Source organism: Cervus elaphus, chromosome 14 (genome assembly GCF_910594005.1).
Source record: "Cervus elaphus chromosome 14, mCerEla1.1, whole genome shotgun sequence".
In the NCBI taxonomy this organism is placed as follows: Eukaryota; Metazoa; Chordata; class Mammalia; order Artiodactyla; family Cervidae; genus Cervus; species Cervus elaphus.
This window is the reverse complement of record NC_057828.1, coordinates 45,215,014-45,239,125: the sequence shown is the minus strand read 5'-3', so window position 1 is coordinate 45,239,125 and position 24,112 is coordinate 45,215,014. Positions and strand designations below refer to the sequence as shown.

General features: G+C 43.2%; 2 protein-coding genes across 2 annotated transcripts in view; one reads left to right on the top strand and one right to left on the bottom strand.

The window, feature by feature from the left end:
• Positions 1 to 240: 240 nt before the first annotated feature.
• Positions 241 to 10,675, bottom strand: DFFA (DNA fragmentation factor subunit alpha). The gene is made up of 6 exons (XM_043922959.1): positions 10,463 to 10,675; positions 8,500 to 8,658; positions 6,396 to 6,538; positions 2,595 to 2,784; positions 2,236 to 2,384; positions 241 to 1,340 (listed from the first exon to the last, which is right to left on the bottom strand). Exons 1-6 carry the CDS (start codon positions 10,596 to 10,598, stop codon positions 1,128 to 1,130), a joined length of 990 nt encoding a protein of 329 aa, XP_043778894.1. The 5' UTR covers positions 10,599 to 10,675; the 3' UTR covers positions 241 to 1,127.
• Positions 10,676 to 12,703: 2,028 nt separating this feature from the next.
• PEX14 (peroxisomal biogenesis factor 14) overlaps positions 12,704 to 24,112 on the top strand; it is a 141,422-nt gene continuing 130,013 nt past the window's right edge. The window contains exon 1 of the mRNA XM_043923183.1: positions 12,704 to 12,806. Coding sequence (XP_043779118.1) covers positions 12,771 to 12,806 — 36 coding nt within the window. The 5' untranslated portion in view covers positions 12,704 to 12,770. The remainder of the gene's footprint in view (positions 12,807 to 24,112) is intronic.

Genomic DNA, 24,112 nt, shown 5'->3' with positions numbered 1-24,112 from the left:
TTAGGACTTATTGTTACATTTCTTTATTTAATAATTAGCCAACATATTCTTAATACTATTCCATTTTCCTCTAAGTATGCTTAAAAAGTAAGTCAAATAAGTCAATAACTAATTATCTTTTTCCCCACAAGAGAAATTGCATTGTAGATTACAAAACTTAAAGAACAAGTTAGTACAGAAACAAGAGGAATGTAAACCAGAAGTCTCTGTTCTGCACCCAGAGAGACCTGGAGTCGTATCTCACAGAGATCGATTTAATGACCTTTTTATACCCCCTGCTGATAAAACATATTAGAAAACTGAAAAGTTTCACAGTGGTAATGGATATAATTTCACAATACTGAATTAGATATTAGAAACGGTGAATTAGACTCTCTGTATGTCCCTATGGTCTGCAAATTTAATATGTGCCTTTAAACAAACAAAAAAAATTCATTAACTTGAGAAACAAGTTTATGGCCATAATCAACACTGATGCGTCACCTTCTCTATCATTATTTGTGTTTAAAATTCTGCAGTTCCATCTTTAGAATAAGAATTGTGCGTCTGGGCTTGCATGAAGGTCCAGTGGTTAAGAATTTGCCTTCTAATGCCAGGGGTTCGGGTTTGATCACTGGTCAGGGAGCTAAGATCCAACATGCTCCGGGGCCAAAACACCAAAACAGAAAACAGAAGCAGTGTTGGAACAAATTCAATAAAGACTTTCAAAATGGTCCACATCAAAAAAAAGGAAAAGAATAGTAGGTCCATTACCATCATGGTTGCATAGATTACATCATGAAAGAGATATACCATTTGTCTGATGTGGAAGGAAAAGAGAAAAAAAAGGATAGTTGGTCTGAATCATGACAGCTTCTTTTCCATGCCCTTCACAACTACTATTACACAGAGAACAGATGAACTTGCAATTAGAGGAGCTGGTGCAGCCTTATGGTTCAATGTGTGAAGGAAGCTGGAATGGCTTTTCTGAAGAAGACCCAAAGCCCATCTTCCAGTCTGTTCCAGGAGAACATTCTGAAAGGCAGGGGGCAGAGGAGTATGTAAGTAGCTATAATGATTAGGCTAAAGGTATTTACTGACACTGACACAAAACCCAAGGTTTTCTTTGGCATGTTGCTGGCTGCCAGCTACATGGGGTCTCGTCTGGTTCGTTTGGGGTTCTCCATGTCTCCAGGCAGCGAACTCGTCCTTGCTGAAATGCTCCTCAGAGAACGCAAGCTCTGCACCTGCTGGAGGCGTAGGCTAAGTTCCTGATCACAGGCCTGTTGAACGGCTTCTGTCTTCTTTATGTCCCAGTTCAAAGCAATAGCCAGTGCTTTAGGGTCCTCCCTGGCAACCAACTGCAGTGAGAAGAAGAACCACTGTGAACCAGACCCTCTGCTGCTCTCGCGATTTTCTTTAGGGGAGGTGAGAATCAGCAGTATCGGTCTCTAGCTTTATGCTGAGATGCCAGGCTTCCTTCCTATTAAGCTGTCACAGGCCTCTGCTTACCGTACAACAACAGGAAAGGACCTCTAGAGTAGTTTACTTGGAGCATAAAGTCCTCCACTCACAGGAAATTTAGCCAAGTTCAATTCAATACAGCCTCTTTCCTGTCTAGCTATACTGAGGTAGTGCTGGGGACAGGGACAAGGACAAGCACCCACTCTGATGGGTTCCCTGGTCTGAGAGTCAGGACAAGACAACCCCGTTGCACAGGTCCTTCCCATGAATATTTCATGTACCTCTGGGCCTGCGGATCTTTTTCAACCACTGGCAGATGCATCTCAGAAGCCTAAGTCCTGTAACTCCCCCCTGTCGGGGTCAGACATTTCATTACCTATTCTGGACCAGAGAATAAGGCTGGATGATCTGAGGAAGTGCACCCATTTTGTTTAAGATTTAGATTATGTGAGACATTTGCAAACGCTTTGCATGTGGTGGTTTAGTTGCTAAGTCGTGTCCAACTCTTGCGACCCCATGGACAGGGAAGCCTGACAGGCTACAGTCCATGGGATTCTCCAGGCAAGGATATTGGAGTGGGTTGCCATTTCCTTCTCCAGGGGATCTTCCCAACCCAGGAATCAAACCTGGGTCTCCTGCATTGTAGGCGGATTCTTTACCAACTGAGCTACAAGGGAAGCTTAGAATGTAATAACAGGCAAATTGGCAGCTATGATTCAGGGTCTGCAGAGTTGAAAAAACCCTGATACAAGTGTCTCCCTGCAAAGGTCAGGGTCCCTGGTGCTCGCCCACCTCCAGATCCTGACTAGACAAACTCAGCTCTGGGGCAGGTTTCTCCTTCAGCGCCAAGAGGATCTGGCTTGCAGGCGTAACTTTGGAGGAGTTCTCTCTAATGCCTGTGTCAACAGCATCCTTCTCATCTCCGAGGTCAGCTCTGGACTCTGCAAAGCAGATGTGAGATAGAGGGTCCATCAGCATGCCACGCATACACATAGCCAACCCAACAACCAGTCAGAGCAATCAGGCGGGCAGATGGCAGCCTGCCATCTTAGAATACCCACAGCTGTGGCATCACTCTTCTTGAGCACATGGGAAGCACCTGGCTCTCTCTCAAGGAAAGGCTCCTACTGAGATCTCAGCACAACACCTACCTTGTTGCTTTGACAAGATGCCACCTTCCTTCTCCAAAGCCCGGAGGTAAAGTTCCAGAAGCTGCCTGGACTGACGGGCTTCCTCTCTCTGGTCAAGAACTTGCTGGAGGGTGTTCTGGAGCCCCTGGACTGCCACATGACTTTGGCCGAGTTCCTGAGCCAGCTCCGAACATGGGACATCAATGAGCATCTGACAAACAAATACTGGCTTTAAGACATCTGAAAGTACTTTCTGAACATGATGTTATGTCTCTCAAATGCATCAATTTCAAAGACTCATTTCATCTAGTTCCCAAAATTACCCAGTATGGCTGCCTGAGAGTCAGGAGTGATGTGCTGTGCTGTGCTAAGCCTCTTCAGCTGTGTCTGACTCTTCGAGACCTCGTGGACTGTAGTCAGCCAGGCTCCTCTGTTCATGGGATTCTCCAGGCAAGAATCCTCTTGCAGGGGATCTTCCTGACTGAGGGACTGAACTTGCATCTCTTAAGTCTCCTGCACTGGCAGGCAAGTTCTTTACCACCTGGGAAGTGCAACCCGGGAAGCCCAAGAGTCAGGAGAGAGGCATGTAATTTTTTCGGTTTCCCTCTGGTGAAAGAATTAGGAAAATGTTGCCTTTAGTACCTTATTAAAAACAAAACAGGATGTCCCTGGTGGTCTAGAGGTTAAGACTCTGCACTTCTACTGCAAGAGGTTTGGATTCGATCCCTAGTTGGGACACTAAAATCCCACCTGCTGCACTCACTATGCACCACTGAGAAAACAGACGTAAAACGCTTAGGGCAGAAAGTGACAAGGAGGGCTGCTGGAGTTTGTGAAAGGCTTCTTTGAGGAGGCCACTTGATAAGTTACCCTTAACCCTTAACTTTCAGAGTGCATCCATTTTTGAACAAGTAATATTAATACACATTCATAAGGTCCAACATTCAAGAGGCACAAACTTTATGAGGGAAGTACTAGTATTACCACCATTTCATAGATGAGGAAAATGAGGCAAGAGCAGTTAATGACTTTGCAAGGATCAGTGTCAGGCTAATCCTTAGGATCCTGTGCTCGTCCCTTCTCTCCCTTCCGTCCTCACTCCCCATGGTTCCTTTACCTGCCGTTTTTCTCCCACCTGCCACGTGGCCAGCCTCTGTAAGCTCCTGTCCTAAGCTTCCCTGTGCAGAGTCTAGCTGTCAGGGCTGGGTTCACTTCTATTCCAGCATCCCTGTTCTGGTGAGGACTGTTATGTCCTTTATCCTAAGGGTATAATAATTTGCTAGTCTGTTGGGATGGGAAGGGATCTCATGACCCCTTTCTGTTTCTTAAAGTAGAAAAAAACAAAGAAGAAAAAATTCCTGCCTTTCCTCTGCCTGGCCCTAACTTTTCCATGGCAGGTACCTCTAGTTCTTCAGTTTATTTCTGTGTCCCCTCTTGGGACCTGCCAATGTTTCTCAACTAAATGTCTATGAATTTATTCTATGGACAAGCACATGTGCAAAATGACACGGGTCTAAGTGTTTTTGCAGTACAGACTGAGTAGCGAGACTGATAACAACCTGCATGTCCCCCACTGGGGAGACTCATTAAGTTATGGTGGGACTTCCCAGATGGTCCAGTGGCTAAGAGTCTGCTTTCCCAATGCAGGGGGCTTGGGTTCAATCCCTGGTCAGGGAACTAGGTCCCAAATGTTGTAACCAAGAGTTCACATGCCTTGACTAAAGATCCTGCATATCACAACTAAGACCTGGCACAGCAAAATAAATAAATAGAAAAATATAGGCATGAAATGGAATACTATGCAGCTATGAAAAAAGAACAAACTATCTTTTGCAAAGTGATCTGGAAAACTTGCCAAACTTTTCTTTGAAATAGAATACCTATGCTTCCATTTATGTGATGAAAGTGGAAGAGGAGAACATATTTATGTAATTGTATATAAAATGGGCTTCCCAGGTGGCTCAGTGGTAAAGAATCCACCTGCCAATGTAGGAAACTTGGCTTCAATCTCTGGGTTGGGGAGATCCCCTGGGGTAGGAAATGGCAACCCACTCTAGTATTCTTGCCTGATGAATTCCATGGACAGAGGAGCCTGGGGTTGCAAAGAGTTGGTCATAACTGAGCGATAGCATATATAAACTATCTCTGAAATTGTAAACTGACAGATTGGTTGTCTCTAGGAAGGAAAGCTGGGTCGCTGGGGACAGAAGTCAGACTTTTTCTGTATATCAGTTTTTTCCAAACAGCTTTATTGAGATATAATTCACACACCACACAATTCACTGATTGAAGCATATAAATGAGTGGAGTTTAGTAAAATGAGTGGGCTTTTTTGTGCAGTCACAACCACCGTCTTAGAACACAGTCACCAGCCCAGAAAAAACTGTACCCATCAGTAGTTACTCTCCATTCCTCCTCACAGTCTCCAGAAACCCAACCCCCAAGCAACCACTAATCTACCGTCTATCTCTAAGGACTTGGACAGTTTGGCCATTTCATAAAAATGCTATCATGAAATCTGTGGCCTTTCATGTCTGGCTTCTTTCACTTAGCCCAATCTTTTCAGTTTCTCCACGCTATTGTCACTGTTAGGTGCTAAGTCCTGTCCAACTCTTTGCAACCCCATGGATGGTAGCCCAGCAGGCTCCTCTGTCCATGGGATTCTCTAGGCAAGAATACTGGAGTGGGTTGCTATTCCCTCCTCCAGGGGATCTTCCTGACCCAGGGATCACATATGAGTCTCCTGAATTGCAGGCAGATTCTTTACTGTCTGAGGCACCAGGGAAGCCTAATGTATTAATACTTCATTCCTTCCTATGGCTGAATAAAATATTTCATTATTTGGATAGACAACATTTTATTTATTCATCAGCTGATGGACATTTGGATTGTTTTATTTTCGGCTATGCCTCTTGGATTTTGAACCATGTGAATGTATTAGTATTATTTATTCAAAATAAATATACAAGATTAAAAAATAACCAAAAGGTCACCTCCTTCAAGGAGACTTTCTTGATCTCCCAATCTAGAGTAGCACCCACCCTCTGGGCACACTGCTTGTTTTGTCTGCCTCCTTCCTCCAGAATTTGAGTTTCATCAGAGCAGGTACTGTGTCTGGCTTGTTCACCACTGTGGGTGGTAAGTTGTTTCAGTCTTGCCTGACTCTTTGAGATCCCATGGACTGGAGCCCACCAGGCTCCTCTGTCCATGCGGATTCTCCAGGCAAGAATACTGGAGTGGCTTGCCATGCCCTCTTCCAGGGGGTCTTCCCGACCCAGGGATTGAACCCAGGTCTCCTACATTGGTAGGCGGGTTCTTCTTTTTTTTTTTTTGGTAGGCGGGTTGTTTTCCACTGCCGCCACCTGGGAAGCTCTGTAACCCTGTGCAAAGAACTATGCCACACACAGGGAAGGGGTTCAATAAATTTTTCTGAATTATCACATACTATTTTTACCCCAATTTTACTGGAGAGGAAATGTAAGCAGAGAGGGTAAGTGACTGGCTACAGTCTTTGTGATGGAGCTGAGATTTAACTCACCTTCTTTAGCAGTACCTCCTGTTCCACCCTTGGGCCTAAATAGTCTATGTGGGGCTGTGGCATCTGTATTTTTTAAAAAAAGCTCCACTAGTGATTCTGATGCAGAGTGAGGAGTAAAAAATTTCTACTCCAAGCAAGAAAATTAGAAAAATGAAGAATCTTGGCTGTCATCTGAGAACTACTTAAAAATGAAGGAATAATGAAATTATGGTGGCAAGATGCATGGAAACTAGGACGCAGAAGGCAGCAGAGGCCAGGTGAGTGTGGCTGCAGGGGAGGCTCACCTGGAGCTCCTCCTCGGACAGCAGGATGATGCTGGATAGATCTTCCTTCAGCTGCCTGGCCACGTTTTTCCACTTCATCCCCACCCCGCTGTCTGTTTCATCTCTGTCGAAGGACTCTTGGGTAATCCAAGCTGTACCTCCATCTGATACAGGGAGAAAATGCCAGTTAAGAGTCAAATTAACCTGTAGTGCTCTTTTTACTTCCTCCCCCAACTCAGACCTCCAGGATGTCAGCACGTCCTTCTGACTGATCATTTAGAATAATTTCGATGCTGAAGGAAGCACCTTTTCTCAGGGATTCATGGGAAAACCAATCCCCATCTAGGGCCTTAACTTTCCCACTTGTTCCATCTTCCATTTATTTCTGTGTGAAACTGCTCTGTATTCTTTTATGGAAAGAAGCCACTTAAATCCAGTGTATGGTCATGCATACCCAGGATGCCACCATGCTTCCCTTTAGGTTAGTTTTTTGTCTATTTCCATATCCAAAAACATTCCTCCTCATCAGCATTTCTCTGTGCTTGGGGATGGGTCTCTCTCTCTCTCTTTTTAAACTTTTTATTTTGTATTGGAGTATAGCCGATTAACAATGCTGTGACAGTTTCAGGTGGATAGCAAAAGGACTCAGCCGTACATGTATTTGTCCTCCCTCAACTGCCAATCCAGGCTGCCATGTAACATTGAGCAGAGTTCCCTGTGCTGTACAGTAGGTCCTTGTTGGCTATCCATTTTAAATACAGCAGTGTGGACATGTTCATCCCAAACTCCCTAAATGTCGGGATGAGTCTCATTCTTTTTTTTAAAATTAAATTATTTGGCAGCACAGGGTCTTAGTTGCAGCATTGGGGATCTAGTTTGCTGACCAGGGATTGAACCCAGGCCCCCTGCATTAGAAGCCTGGGGTCTTAGCCACTGGATCACCAGGAAAGTTTGGGTCCCATTCTTGATTGGAGGAGCTGCAGCCACTATTTGCTGTCCCTAGAGCCCGAGTAAAAAGGTGGTTGGAAGAGTCATTGCTGAAGGGTGATTTCCACACTTTGGTGGCCTGGGGACTCTCCTCAAGACACTTCTTTAGCTCTTTGATCCTTGTTCATTCATATTAGTTCCCTTTGTATTGCTGGTGAGGATGACGGTAATGGTAGTGACAGGTAATATTGATTTATCTGACTGTATGCCAGATAAGCGGAGAAGGCAATGGCACCCCACTCCAGTACTCTTGCCCGGAAAATCCCATGGACGGAGGAGCCTGGTAGGCTGCAGTCCATGGGGTCACTAAGAGTCGGGCATGACTGAGCGGCTTCACTTTCACTTTTCACTTTCATGCATTGGAGAAGGAAATGGCAACCCACTCCAGTATTCTTGCCTGGAGAATCCCAGGGACAGAGGAGCCTGGTGGGCTGCCATCTCTGGGGTCGCACAGAGTTGGACATGACTGAAGTGACTTAGCAGCAGCAGCAGCATGCCAGATAAGATCTAAATGCTTTCTATCAGTGGCTCTTTCCTGGGAGTGATTCTGCTCACCACACCCCTGTAGACATGTGACAATATCTAGAGGCATTTTGGGTTGTCACGATTAAGGTGAGGAGATGCTACTGGTACCCAGTGGGTAAAGGCCAGCAATCCTACAATGCAAAGGACAGCACCCCCACAGCAAAGAATTTCCTGGCCCAACATGTCAATAGCATTGCTGAGAAGCCCTGGCTTGATACGTGCTATGTTCTCGCATCTTTACAACAACCCGAGGAGACAGGTACTGAAATTACTATCTCAATAAGGGGCTGAGAAGTTAGATAATTTGCTCTGGGTCACATGACTAATAAATGGCAGAGCTGGGATTCAGATCAGGCAGTCTGACCCCACCTGTGGCCCAGATCTCTCTGCCCTGCTGTGTTTTAGTTGCTGTGGGTCCGTGAGTTACTTGAGACCTGACCCCATCTCATTCATCTTCATCCCCCGACTCAGCGTCACTCTGGCATACAGAAGGTGCTCAGTAACGCTTGCTGCATAAATGCTGAAACAGCCAACCAAAGAGCAACCAGGTGCCGCGTGTAGTAAAGTAAATCACGATGGAGGGTATACTGTATGTACAGCCAGCATTTCTTACCTGAATTGTGTGTCCACTTCTCATTCCCAGCCAATACCACAAACTTAGTATTGGCAGGAAGACACAGGAAGTAATCATCATCATCCACTATGGTGCCATCTTCTGCCAGGACTAGGGTTACTGGTGCCAGGGACTTATCAATGGCCAGAATGTCACAAGCTGAGAGGAATGAAATATTTGGTAATTGACAAATATCCATAGGGAAATTATATCTGTCTTTGTACTTAGTATGTATGCCCCCAGAGCCTAGAAAAATCCCTGGTAGCTAATAATAGCTATAATGATGACCACTAATACTAATACAACATTTACCATGTGCCTGGTACTATACGAAGTGCTTTTCATATACAGTACTTAATCTCATAACAATCCTGTAAGGTAGGTACTATTGTTACTCCCATTTACAGATGTCAAACCCAACACTCAGAGAGGTTAAGTAACTTGCTCAAGGTCACACAGTAAGTAACTGGCATTTATACCCACACAGTCTGGGTCTTGAAAACATTTTTCTTCCAGCTACTCAACACCCTCATTAGGAGGCACTCGATTCTTTCCTTGGATGAACAACCAACAAAAGTCTGATTTGATTCTTTGAGAATAAGCATCTTTCGTTCATTTTCTCAGTGGTCTAAATGACTCAAATTCTCCCATGTGTCCAGAGAAAAAGAAAATTTTAAAAAAGAAAGGAAAAAATATGTTCTTGCAGTATCTTCTTCACAGTCTTACTAATCTATAGGAAAGTATAAAGGAGGCAGAAGACAGAAGTTTGTAACAGGAACTTTTCATCTGTGTGATGGATGGGCAAGAGGTTTTGTCCAGGGCAGGTCTGTACTTGCCTAATGATGGCAATGCCTAAAATGCTAATGGGACTAGAGCATGCAGAGAAGTAGCCGAGAGGCTACAAATATCATCGGGCAATATCCTCTTGCACCCAGCAAACCCTGCATAGGCCAAGCTCCAGAAACACAAGCACTTATATGGGCCTCTGTGCCAAGTGCATCCAGCCACTGCACTAAAGGGGCACTAAAACTTAAGAACCCTCACGTCAAGAAAAAATATGTAAACACTTATATGGCAGAAGCTATGTCACTGAAGCGTTTAGAGTGCTTTGGCTGATTCTGTGTCTCTGAAAGACTTCTATTGGATACCGGCTGGGCTGAGTGACTCTGGGAGGAAGCTCTGAACAGGCAGACATACATCTTCACTACCTGCCTAGGGATGACTCACACGTTTAACCTAAAGGACTTCTTTCGGTAAACAATTAATTGTTACAGGCTAATGACTTGTAAGTCATTTGAATACATCATCTCCCTGGAGAGTCCCAACAATTCAGTGAAGCAGGGCTGGAAATATAGCCACTTTGCCGATGAGAAAACTGGGGATCAACAGGTGGTTGCCTGCAAGGTCAGGCAACTAGTAACTGTATGAGGCTCAGAACTTTAGAAAGCTAGGTCACTCACAGCAGCTGTTCCTTGTCTGCACCTCTGGGCCGGTGGGTAGCGGCTCCCTCTTTACCGCACAGGTACCTGCTAGAGCTGGCGGTGGAAACCCGCCCCCACCTCGCCGTAGGCTCACCTGGGGGCCCCAGTACCACCTTAGGGAGCCCGAGTGGCAGGAATACAACAGGCTGGGTTGGATTCACAATCTGAGTCACCGGAGGCAAGACACCGAAGTAGAGTCTGTTTTAATTCATTTGCATATTGCTTCCCGTCTGCCTTTCCACCATATGAATCTCACATAAAGTAAATTAAGTTAAAGCGCTTGGCACAAACGCTGTGAAACTGGTAGGTCGCTATACCCACGTGAGTCATACCTGTCCCAAGGCTCCTCCACCTGAGTTACAAGAAGCCCCAAGTCGCCTTTCTTGATCTCGGTTAGCCCCGCCGGACATCCTCACCCTGCCCTTGGCTCCCTTCAGCCCGGGCTCCAGCCCCCCAAGCCCTCGCCCCGGTCCCGTGCCTACCCTTATCCCTCAGCTCCTCGAGGCAAGAGGCCGCTACGCCGTGCTGTTCCCGGCTTTTGTTGCGGCGCAGCAGACACTGCTTTAGAGCCCGGATCTCGCCGGGTTCCGGAGCTGCAACGCCGCTGGCCACCTCCATCCTCTTCAGGGAGGGACCAGACCGACAAGGAGAAGTCAGGGAGGCTGGGGAGCGGGAGTCCTCCCCAACTCCACCCCCACGGCATGCCGGGAAATGTAGTTCTCTCCGTAGCAAATCACGCGTGGGACCAAGGCACGCCGGGAGATGTAGTTCTAGTTGCTCCTAATCACCTGAGGCTCACGGGGCATGCTGGGAGCTGTAGTCTGTGGGTTCAAAGCCAACTTAGGTCGCTCAATTCAGTCCAGGAGGTGTTTTTTGTTTGTTTTCCTACCTAATATTAAGGATTTGCATTTGCCCGTTCAAAATGAGGTCAGTAGGGGTTAATTTTGCAGTATGAAGGACAGGCGTGTATATTTCCTTGAATTATTTCCTTGAACTCTTTCCTCCATGTATGTTGTTTAGTTGCTAAGTCGTGTCCCACTCTTTGGGAACCCCTGGACTGTAACCCGCCAGGCTCCTCTGTCCATGGGATTTCCCAGGCAAGAATACTGGAGTGGGTTGCCATTTCCTTTCCCAGGGGATCTTCCCCCCACCCAGAGATCGAACTGGGATCTCCTGCATTGCAGACGGATTGTTTACCACTGAGTCACCTGGGGTCGCAAAGAGTAGGACACGACTGAGCGAATGAACTGAACTAAGCCGTCTGGGAAGCCTCTTTTGCATATATAGATGCATGATATTAAAACTTGAAGCAGTGTCATTTTACTTTGTACTGTTTGTTTTTCCTTTCCAACCTGAAAAGATCTATAAAATGTCCCAAACTTCACGCTGATCTGAAAGAAAGCAGTTTTAAAAATTGATGAGTGTAGTTTTCAATCTTGCTGAAGACAAAACAGAGAAGCATGAAATACTCCCACATTTCCACGCATTCGGTTCTCTGCTTCAGCTCTGTAAATTGGGTTGGGACCTCGGAATGAAATGCTTAAATATTAGGTTAAACATTATGATCTCAAATCAGAGAGAGAAGGGGAAATCTCATCACTGTTGAGATTGTCCAGATGCTGCTTGACAACATATTTGTTCTTGTTCTAATACTGTTACTTAGGGAAAAGTCTGTGTTTTTCGCCCCTGAAAAACCAACACTTAAGAATAAAGTAATAAAAAAAATATTAAAAAGTTTCCTGGCTTAAAAGGGGGGCATTTTACATAAACAAGGAATAATTTGCTATTCCTGTTATTCCTGGCCTGCTGCAGTCCATGGGGTTGCAAAGAATTGGACATGACTGAGCGACTGAACTGAACTGAACTGAAGGAATAATTATCAGCCTGTATTAATTCAGGGTCAATCCCTTTCATATTTTATTAAAGGAAATCAGATATTATCTCATAAGAAAAATACATTTAAAACATTGTTTGGTAGGAAGAATTGTTAACTCAGGCAATGCTTTTGAATACACCATCACTGATAAAACACAACTGATATGAACTGACTGATATTTCTAATGTATACAGCTCTTTAGTGTAATGTCACAGTTGGCTTAAAAATCTAACAACTCAACCACTATAAAGTAATAACGGTTTGTAGAAGCCTTGCCTCTCCCAAAAGCACTCGCCTTCTGAGTTCTTCTAATAGACCTGCAGACGGTTATCAGACTCCTATTTCCAAGATGTTTTAATTATGTGAGTATATGTGTGTGTGTGTGTGTGTGTGTGTGTGTGTGTGTATTTGGCCTGGACTTGAGAGCAGAAGCTGAGTCTTGTATCTTATTTCTCGCACCTACCAAATAGCCAATAGTAAGAACTCAACAAATGGTACTGAACCAAATGATCAGTTGATTAATTAATTTCCAAGTCTCTACACATTCATTAATTAACTACTTAGCGTGTCCCTACATGGGTTACGGTCTATGGAGTCGCACAGAGTCGGACACGACTGAAGCGACTTAGCAGGAGCACATGTGCCCATGGGCAGAGATTTAACCCAGTAAATATAATACACATATAAGGATGCAAAAAGGATAGACTTCGGTTTTGCTGTAAAGGAGAGACCTAATAAAATAGCGCATGTGGACCCCGTGGTGGGAGTTCCCCTCTTCTCCCACAGTGACCCGCCCCGCCGCGCCCCCCATCGACAGCTCAGTTCCTGCTACTTTAGTCTGGGCAGAGAGCAGGAGCGAGGGCGCTTGGGAGAAGCCTCGCCCAACGGCGATAGATTAGTCAGGCCTCAGAAAGATGGCGTCCTCGGAGCAGGCTGAGCAGCCGAGCCAGGTAAGGGGAGTGGGGTTGCCCAGTTGTGGTGGCGGGGACCCCCGCTGGAGTGGGGGGTGGCTTGGCGGGTGGCTGGGAGCCCGGTGGGGACCCTGAGTCTGCGAAGCAGGCGCCCGCGACCTCTAGCCACCTCCGGGGCCCCGCCCCTCGCCAGGTCCTCGCCTCCCGGCCCCTCCCCCGGTGACCCCTCTTTGACCACATTCCCGAGCTGGGGCTCGGAGGCGCCCGCGGCCCCCCCTTCCCGCCTGCCGGTCCCTGGGGTCCCACTTGTACTTGGCTGAAGCGGTGGCGGGACCCTTAAAAAATCCCCCAGCCTTGAGCTGCGAGGGCTCCTGCTTGAGAGGGGTGAGAGGCTGGATCGTTCCCGGCCCTTCGGTCCCGGGAGGGGCCTGACTCCTTCAGGGTTCCCACTTCTCCGCAGCCTCAGCCTCCCGGGCCACCCTGCTGCCAGCCTCTTAGTTTTCAGTCACCTTTGCGCTTCCCCTGCTAAGTTGGAGGGTGGGAAATATACTTGGACTCTCTCAGTGCGTTGGTAGGAAGGGGACTCATTGTAAACAACAGACGCCACCGAGCCAGTGGCTGGTAATCTGTCCTTGCTGCCTAGTTTGGTTTTCTCAGCCAAAGACTCTAGCCTTTCAGTCACAGATGCAACCAAATCCCACTCCAGTTCGGGGACCTTGAAGACCAGTGCTCATCCCTGTCAGGAAGCCGTGGATGATAAGGCTTCTGAACGCGTTTGTAGTCCAAAGGTGGGGTGGACTGGGGGTAAGCGGTACTTTACAATTACTGAGTGTGTGCTATCATGCCGAGGACAAATTACTCTTATTATCTCGTTTAATGCTCATTACAACCTTTATGAAGTACAGGCTATTAAGCGCCATTTTGCAGGGTCTGTAACGAGCCTGATTAAGCCTGGATTTGTGTGTGACTCCACCAGTTAGTCCTGCACGTGCAAGTTTAGTTAGGATTGGACAGAGGAGGAAGAAAATGGTGTCAGCCTGGACTCATCGTTCATTTCTCACCTCCTTGAAACACCTGTGGACTTTTCAGCCGCCTACTGGTATTTCACTTCCTTGGCAGAAGAATACCACTTAGTGTTTCTTATTACTCTTTCATTCTTTATGATAAGTCTATTACAGGAATTGCACTTAGAGGAGTAGCGTGTTCCCTAGAGCAGCTTCCGCTAGCGGAGCGAATGATTCAGAGAGATGTCTGCATTGTAAAACATGAGAAATAAAGAGGGCTACTTTGGTCTTCTCACTGTCGAAAATTCTGGAGTATGGGGGGGTGTCCTGAGTTAGAGGGGGCGGGACTCTTCATTCTTGCCTTAACCCACTTAGCTTGCTGAAATACTGAGGCTCCTCAGAATCTGGGCTTCTCTGAACTGTTGTATGTTAGGAATGCCTATAGACTGGGATTAAAGGATGCCAGAACATGTAATTTTATTGTAATTGTGAAGGTTACTAGAATTTTTGCCACTGGGAGGCTTTATAGCACCCAGGGAGTCCTTTGGTTCTAGAAATTGTCTTCTCTGTGCACGTGGAAGGAATCGAAGGTCCTGAAGGGGACTTGGCCAGCCTCTGTTTGGTTTTCAACTCTGCTTCTCCTTTGCCCTCTTTTCCAAAGCTGGTAGAGATGAGATTGCATCAGAAAATGCTGGCAGACTGGGGCAAAACTTGAATGTTTCACATCAGATTCCGTCCCTGTCTGACAATAAGCTGCAAATGCATGCATTTTAAGTGAACCAGCTCTCTTTAGCAGTTGCTTCGCATTTCATTTTCTAGTCCTGATCAGTGGTTTTCCCATTTCTCCAGTAAAACACAGTGGAACTGAAAGAACTGTTTATATATTCCCCCAAACCTGGTTTGGGTGTGAGAAGAAGGCATCACACCTGTGGGATTGAGCCAGTATTCTGTCTCTCCTAGAAAGTCTCTTGTTTTGAAAGATTGAGGGTAGATAACCAACACTTTCTTTGAAAGGCAGTATAGCAGTGGTTAAAAGTATGGACTCTGAAGCCATCCCCACTGGGCTAGAATCCTAGCCCCACTACTTGCCAACTGTGTTGGTCTTGGACAAGTTACTTCTTTGGCCTTAGTTTCCCTATCTGTAAAATAAGAATAATACTAGTGCCTATCTCATAGCACTGGTCTGAGGATTAAATGAGTTAACTTGTTTTAGAACAGTGCCTGACATAGTGTGTTATCTATCATTCCATGTAGTAAACTCTGGAGTTTCACTCACAAGCAATCTAAGCCTTTCCTCAGTCCCTCTTGTAATATTTTTTGGAGTATGAGTTTTCATATGTTGACCAGAAGTTCACTAAAGTTTTATTTGCTCTTAAGTAATCACCTTAAAATTTAAAGGAATACCCTAACTACTGATTATCCTTGGTGTCCTTTGTAACTTAGATTTCACTGATGTACTTGCTTTTTCATAAGGGTATAATTGTTTTAGTCTGTCTTCAAAATAGTCTGTTGGAATTGCATTTATTGTTTCATATTCTTATTGTGTTTACTCCACATTACTCTGTTTTGCAAGGCTAATCTCTTATCAAAGTCCCTTTTAGTCTGTACATGTTATAGCCCATAGGAACAGGAAATGTTACCCCTATTTCTGTACTTTCCCACCGGCTTTTCTGTCTTTAGTGAAGAGCAGAGGCATGGTTCAATCCAATGGTTTAATGATTGTTGAGTATTGAGAATTATTACGGAATGTAGGTTTCGAGTCTGTTCATGTTCACTCCAAGATCAACTATATCAAAGGATATAGTCTATATCCTTTGACATATATATAGACATATATATAGGATATATAGACTATATCCTTTGATATAGTCAATTTTGGACTGAAAAAACATAGAAGCCGGAAAGGGAGAAGAGTACAGCAAAGATGTTATGGAGAGAAAGGCTTGTTTTCCTGATTGACTTTGGTTTGAACTCCATCACTCACTCACTCACTCTTGGACTTATCTCTCCACCTCTTTGAGCGTCAGTTTTCTTCTCTATAAAATGGGAGTAATAATAAAAAAAAAAAAAAAAAAAAAAATGGGAGTAATAATAATTAACCTAGAAGGTTGCTTTGAGGGTTGATTGAAGTTACAGATGTTAAGAGTATGTGGTACATTTTAAGTGCTCATGTTGCGAATGTTAATTTCCTTCTCCAGGTCTCTGCATGCAGTTTTGGAAGATTACTGAACTCTTGAATAACAAGTTCAAACAAGATATTTTGTCCCTCACTCTTTATTTTGAAAAGTTTTCAACCTATAGAAAAGTTGAAAGAATAATACAGAGAATTCCTCTAAAACTCTCATAAAAGCTTGCAAGATGCATTGTTTACCTTTTGCTGAATTTGCTCTATTTCAGTCTCTTTATATTTTTCTTTTCTTTGAGAAGGATTTGATAGTTACAGACATGGTGTTTCATTCTGGAATACTTCACCTTGTCTCTCATAAGAGTAAGGTTATTCTTCTACATAACCATAATACCACTATCACACAGGAAGTTTGGTATTGATAAAATATTATTTATTAATACAGACCACATTCAAATGTTTCCAATAAAAAACAAATTCAGGATCCAATGGAGAAATAGGGAGTGCATTGATTTACCTCTTTAGTGTAATTTAGCATGACTCCCTAGCCTTTAAAATTAAAAAAAAAACCTTTTTATTGGTGTTTAACATACACCCAAGAAGTCCACCAATTATGTGTACAGCTTGGTGAATGTTCACAGAGTGAACACAATCTTGTGTAACCAGTACTCAAATCAAGCAATCAAACATAACCAGGACCTCAGAAACCTCTTTGGCGTCCCTCCTGTTACTGTCCAGTCCCCAAAACGTTGCCCCTATCCTGACTTAAAATCCGTATGTTAATAGCTTTTTGAGTGACCAAGTTTTTGTGGCCAAAAGCTTTACTGTGGAACTCAAATAGATGTGTTGTGGTCAGTTTTGACAAATGTATATATACCTGTTTAACCACCATCACAGTCAAGATAAAACAATTCCAGTATTCTCAAACATTCCCTTACTCTGCTTCCCAAGAAAATCCTAGCCTTTGGCCTCAGGAAATCTGAGCTGCTTTTTTTACCACTAATAGATTGTATTTGTCTCTCCTAGAATTACACATGAATGTATTCATAATGTATATAATCTTTTATGTCGCACTTCTTTTGCTCAGAATAGCGTTAGTAAAATTTTATATTGTTGTACATATATGACTTAGCAGTGAAGAGTCTGCCTGCAATGTAGGAGATGGGGGTTTGATCCCTGGGTCAGGAAGATCCCTTGGAGAAGTAAGCGGCAAACCACTGCGGTATTCTTCTCTGGGAAATCCCATGGACAGAGGATCCCGGTGGGCTTTATAGTCCGTGGGGTTGTAAGACTTGTATGTGCCTGAGCAGCTGAACCACCACCACCAGGTGTCAGCAATCCATTCCTTGTTACTAGTGTGTAGTATTCCATTGTACAGGTAAATCAACAGCACAGTTGATCTGTTCACCACTTGGACATTTGGTGTATATTAATTGCCTATTGTCTAACAATGTTCTTACAAATTTAGCAGCTTCATGCAGCACACATTTATTGTCTCGCAGTGTCTGTGGGTCAGGAGTCAGGACATGATTTAGCTGTGTCTCACAAGGCAGCTGTCAACCTGTCTGTCAGGGCTGTGATCTCATTCGAGTCTTGACTGGGGAAGGATCTGCTTCCAAGTGCGTGTGGTTGTTGACAGCATTTGGCTCTTTGTGGACTGCAGAGTGAGGACTCCATTTTTAGCAGCTGTTAGCCAGAGGCCACCCTTGGTTTCTTGCCACATGGGTCTTCCCCGGGTGGCCACGTGTTTCCTCAGAGGTGAATGGACTTTACAGTCTTAGTAATGTAACCACATATGTGTAAGTACATGTGTTCTGTCACCATTACCATAGTATATTGGCCAGAAACCTGTCACAGTTCCTGCCCACACTCAAAGGAACAACATAAGGGTGTGAATACCAAGAGATTGGGATCACGGGAGTCACCTTAGAGACTCTTCCCCACATGGTTGGTTCTAGTTTGGGGCTACTATAAATATTCATGTGTATTTGTGGAAGCATGTTTTCATTTTTCTTGGTAAATACCTCCCAAGTGTAATTGCTGGGTCACATGATAAGTGTATGTTGAGCTCTGTAGTAGATTGCATTCTTGTTTTGTAAAGTTGTTGTCCTTGTTGTTGTTTAGTCACTAAGTCATGTCTGACTCTTTTCGAGCCCATCGACTGCCTCATATCGGTCTTCGCTGACTTCCATGATTGCCCAGAGTTTGCTGAGATTCATGTCCATTAAGTTGGTGATACTATCTAACCATCTCATTCTCTGCTGCTTCCCTTTTCCTTTTGCCCTCAGTTTTCCCAGCATCAGGGTCTTTTCCAGTGAGTTGGCTCTTCACATCAGATGGCCAAAGTATTGGAGCTTCGGCAAAGTTGTGCTGTTTTTCATTCTACCAACAATGTATGAACATTCTGATTGCCCCACACCCATACCAACACTTGGTATTGTCTGTCTGTTTTAATTTTAGCTGTTTGAGTGTGTAGCTTGAGTGAGTGTGTAGTGGTATTTCATTGTGGTTTTTCTTTGCATTTCTGTGATGACAAATAACATTAAGCATCTCTTTTCATGTGCATATTGGTAAAGGCTGAGGTTAATGTTTTTCCCCATATGAATATCAGTTGTTCCAGCATCATTTGTTGATCTTGCCATCTTTGTTAAAAAAAATTGAAAAATAGTATGTAATAGATCAATTTCTAAACTGTTTTCTGTTCTGTTTATCTATTACCTATATGTTTCTCCTAATGCAAATAAAGTATAGTTGACTCATGAGTTTGAACTGCATTGGTCCACTTACACTTGGATTTCTTTTTCAATAAATATACAGTACAGTAAATAATATACTACACAGTTTGTGGTTGGTTAAATCCCCATAGATATGGAGGGCTAACTGATACTGATTTATAGTTTGTATGTATGTGTGAGTAAGAGAGAGAAAGAGAGAAATCTGTATCTAACTGTCAAGGTAATACTGGCCTATCAGAATGAGTTGGGAATTTTTATCTTTTTTTTGGCTGTGCCATGCAGCTTGCAGGACCTCAGTTTCTAGGCAAGGGATTGAACCTGGGCCACAGCAGTTGAAGCCCAGAATCCTAACCGCTAGGTCACCAGGGAACTCCCTCACCTTTCTTTTCTACTTTCTGAAATAGTTTGTGTAAGACTGCTACTACTGGGCAGTTCCTTGGCAGTTCAGTGGTTAAGGCTCCGTGCTTTTTTTTTTTCCTAGGGTCAGCCTTGCCATAATGTTTCTCAAGGAATTTGCTGTCATTTCAGTTGTCAGATATGTTTTTAAGATGTTTCATAGTATTCCTTTTTTTTTTTTTTCCTGAAGGTTTCTTCTTTTTCCTCATTGTGGATCATTTCTATAGTCTTTATTGAATTTGTTATAGTATCACTTCCGTGTTGTGTTTTGGTTTTTTGGCCACGAGATCTTAACTCCCTGACCAGGAATCCAACCTGTATTCCTTGCATTGGAAGGTGAAATCTTAACCACTGGACTGCCAGGGAAGTCCCTCCATTATCTTTTATTTAAAAAGAAGTTAATTATTTATTTTATTTTTGGCTGCTCTGGGTCTTTGTTGCCTTGTGTGGGCTTTCTCTAGTTGCGGCGAGTAGGGGCTACTCTTCATTGTGGTTTTGGGGCTTCTTGTGGCTTTTCTTGTTGTGGAGCATGGGCCATAGGCACACAGGATCAGTAGTTGTGGCCCTCCCTTATCTTTTAGATGTCTATAAAATATGCAGAGATTTCCCCTTTTTCATTCCAACTATTGGAAATTAATGTCTTTTTTTTTAATTGATCGATCTGCCTACAGATTTATCAGTCTTAAGACGTATTCCTCAGAAAATTAGTTTTTATTTTATTGATTTTCCTCTCTTGTTTTTAAGTTTTAAGTTTTATTTCTTTCTGTTTACTTTGGGTTTCACTTGTTCTTTCTCTAGCTTCTTTTCTAAAGTCCTAACTAAAACTGTAAACTTCCTTCTAAGCACAGCTTTAGTTGTCTTCCACAAATTTAGGTGTGTTGTATTTTCATTTTCGTTCAATTCAGTTCAGTCACTCAGTCGTGTCTGACCGTCTCTTTGTGACCCCATCGACTGCAGCATGTCAGGCTTCCCTCTCTATCACCAACTCCTGGAGCTTGCTCAAACTCATGTGTATCATATTGGTGATGCCATCCAACCATCTCATCCTCTGTTGTCCCCTTCTCCTCCTGCCTTCAATGTTTCCCATTATCAGGGTCTTTTCCAGTGGGTCAGTTCTTCACATCAGGTGGTCACAGTATTGGAGCTTCAGCTTCAGTCCTTCCAGTGAACATTCAGAATTGATTTCCTTTAGGATTGACTGGTTTGATCTTGCAGTCCAAGACTCAAGAGTCATCTCTCAAGAGTCATCTCCAACACCTTAGTTCAGAAGCATCAATTCTTCAGTGCTCACCTTTCTTTATGGTCCAACTCATACGTGATTACTGGAAAAACCATAGCTTTGACTATACAGACCCTTGTCAGCAAAGTTATGTCTTTGCTTTTTAATATGCTGTCAGTTCAGCATGTTTTTTCTGTGATTATTTTGTCTTCTTGATTAACTCCCTTATTTTGAAAGTGTCCTTGTTTATCATTGGTAATATCCGTTAGTTTGAAGTTGTCTGAGATTAATATTGCCAGTACAGCTTTCTTATGATTAGTGTTTGCATGGTCTGTCATTTTCCATCCTTTGGCTTTTGAGCAGTGTGTGTCATTTTGTTTAAAATGGGTTTCTTATGGGCGGTCTATAGCTCAGTCTTGGGTTTTCTCACCACTCAGTCTGACAGCCTCTGCCTTTTAATAGGAGTGTTTCGTTTGTACTCAAGGTAAATATGAATGTGGTTGGGTTTAAGTCTACCATCTTGCAATTTTTTTTCTTTTTTTTTCATCTGTTCTTTGTTTTCTCTTTTTTTGTCTTCTCTTGGATTGAATTATTTTTTGGATTTTATTTTATCTCTACTGTTGATTTAGCTGTACCTCTACCATTTTTTTTTTTTTTTTTTTTTACTAATTAGTGATTGCTCTAAGGTTTACAATATGTTACTTTAAGTTACCACAGCCTATTTTCAAACCACATACAATTTAATAATTCACATATAGTATAAGAACCTAACAGAAATATGCTTCAATTTTCCCTTTTATCCATTGTATTATGTGTCATAGATTTTACTACTACATATGACATAAACCTCACAGTGCATTTAAATTATCTTTTAAAAATAAAAATGTCTTGTATTTTTGTTAACATGTTGACCATTTCTAACGTTCTTCTTTCATGTAGATTAAGTTTCCATCCAGTGTTGTTTTTCTTCTGCTTAAAGAATTTCTTTTAACGTTTTTTGTCATACACGTATACTGTTGACAACCACTGCCTCTTTTTCCTTTTGGAAAAGTCTTTAATTTGTATTCATTTTTGAAAGAATTTGATTGGATATAGAATTCCAGGTTGACAGTGGTGTCGTGTCCTGCTCTCTGTGGGTGTTTTAAAGATATTATTTTTTTTGAAATGCCAGATGGCCAAGTTTTTGTTGTTTTATTAACACAAACGCAGTGTGCACACAAGCTATCTGTTCATCTTCTGCTCGGCAGCCTGGCGTAGGATTGGAGACTCTGAGGGCCGGCAGGATTGCTCTTTCCACAGTGGCTTTGAGCTCTTGGAGGAGACGTGAGTAACCTAAGCGCAGGAAGGTTGTTGCACGTCAGCAGCGCTGCAGGCTCCCTGAAGCTGTGGACCAGGAGCCTCCGGAAGCCCCCGGGCAGTGTGACCTCTGTGTCCTTGTTGCTCCCGTCACCAGCGCTGGGCGCTCGTATCTGGCCCTTGAGTTTCCTGAGCACCCTGTTGTCAGGGCCTCTGGGTTTCCATCAGTTCCATTTAATGTTGACATATCAGTCCAGCTGGCCTGGGTTAACTTCTTGGTCCTCTTTTTGACGAGCTTCACGAGGGGTCTGAAGGTGGCCCTTATGGCTGTCACTTCTGTAAAGTGGGCAGTGCTGAGGAAGAGCCAAAGATACTATCCTGTTGTTGTTTTTTTTTTTTTGGCCTGCACAGTTATTGATCAGAAGCCTGAAGTCATTTTTAATCATGATTAATATGTGTAGGTAATGTTTCTCTTTTTTTTCTGGCTGCTTATAATATTTTCCCCTTTTTCATGTATTTTTAGAATTTGGTTATGGTGTACTTTAGTATACTTCTGTGTGTGTTCTGCTTGGGGTTTGTTGAACTTCTTGGATCTGTGAGTTTCTAATTTTCATCAAACTTAGAAATTTTTCAGTCATTATTCAAATATTTTTCTCTTTGGGGTCCCCCACCATCCTTCATTTTAATCCGTTTCTGCTGTGGTGTTTTCAAGTGCACTTACTTTTTTTCCTGAAGTATCTAATCTATCATTACCATTCAGTGAAATTTCTATTTCAGATATGTTTTTTCATCTCTAGAAGTCCTACTTCTTATACCTCACATTTCTGTCCTTACTGTGATGTTTTCCTTTAAGTTATTTTTTAAAAGAAAATATTTTATTTAATTTATTTGGCTGTGTTGGGTCTTGGTTGTTGCACATGGGATCTTTAGTTGTGGCATGCAAACTCTTAGTTGTGGCATTTAGGGTCTGGTTCCCTGACCAGGGATTGAACCTGAGCCCTCTGAACTGGGAGCACTGTGTCTTAGCCACTGAACCCCCAGGAAAGTTCTCTTTTTAAAATTTATTGAGGTTTTTTACTTGACATACAGCATTATATTAATTTCAGGTGTACAACATGATTTGATATTTGTATTTTTTAACTGAGCTAAATTCTTGAATAAAGCTGAACTGGTGAGACTCATGGATCTGTGTGGACTTGGTTCAGCTTCTGACAAGCAGTTTGGCTGCTCAGACCTTACCCCTCTTTCAAAACCATGTCTGAGCTGCATGCTAAAGATGGGAGTCTGTCCCCCTCCTTGTCATAAGGAAGTGGACTTGTTAGGATCCTTCTAGGGGTCCGATTGGTGTTTTGAATGGAGCAGTCCTTCATTGTGTCCATTGTAGGACATTTAGCCCCACAGGCCCCTGCCTTCTAAATGCCTGTGGGGCTCTATGGTCCCTGTGACAGCCAGAAGCACCTCCACACACTTTTAAATGCCTGTCTGGGGGTGATTCCACCCCAGAGTTGAGATCCATTGGGTCATGACATTGTTTTGAGACTGGCCAGATTTGTATTTTGTTGTTGGCGAAATGCTCCAGAGAAAGACTCTGCCATTGTTCTTTGCCTGCTTCATTTTTGCGTATGTATATGAAGTGGTTCCTTTGTTTTAATTTTTTAACTAAATAAGAACATATTAATTGAGTATTGATATTAGTGACATTCTAAGTGCTGAAGATCAGCCTTCACCAAGGTGGTAAAATGCCTGCCTTCAAGGAACTGAAAACTAGCAGGGACAGGCATTAATAAACAAGTTATATAATGAAGAATTTCATATGGTATCATCAAGGAAATCAACATGCAGAGTAGTAAGGATGAATGATGCCTGTCCTGGTCATCAAGAAATAGTTTTCTAAAGAACACAGGTATTTCAGCATGAACTAGAGAATCATCTGGAAAATAATTGTATTAGGCAATTCTCAGATTGGTAAGAAGTCATCTGTGAGGTCACTGTAAGGTTTGACTGATCTCATACAGAGCAGTGAGTTGGAATATGATGTGGGGAAATGCTCCTTTCTTAGCAGCCCCTGAGAATGGGCTCGGAGGTCGGGCTTTGGTGTGCTGAGACCCTTAGAAGGCTCTGTGAAGTCAAAGTTTGAGGAATTCAGAGTGTTGCTATTTAAGCTCCTTGGTGGGGCTGTGCTTCTTGCACACTTTGAATATCCCAGAAAGACTCTGTAAGGAGCCAGCATCAGTGGTGGGTCCCCAAGGAAGAGGAGCCTGTTGGGATGAGAAGGGAGCTTCCTTTTTAAATTTTTTAATACTCAATTTTTTAAAGCAGAGTATATTTACATGGTTCACATAAAAAGGTACAAAAGAATATATGATGAAACAGACTAATTTGGTGCTGTATATGGTTTAAAGTTTTTCCTCTGGCAAATATTAGCTGTTCAGGAGATGAACTAATTTAAAGGAAAGTTCCTTGGAGATTTATGATTCACAGTGATTAGTTGTATCTCAGGAAGAAAGTTTTAGTTTAAATCAGAACGTGGCTTCCTGAATAATAGAGCTGTTTGTGTTAGTTCCATCTAG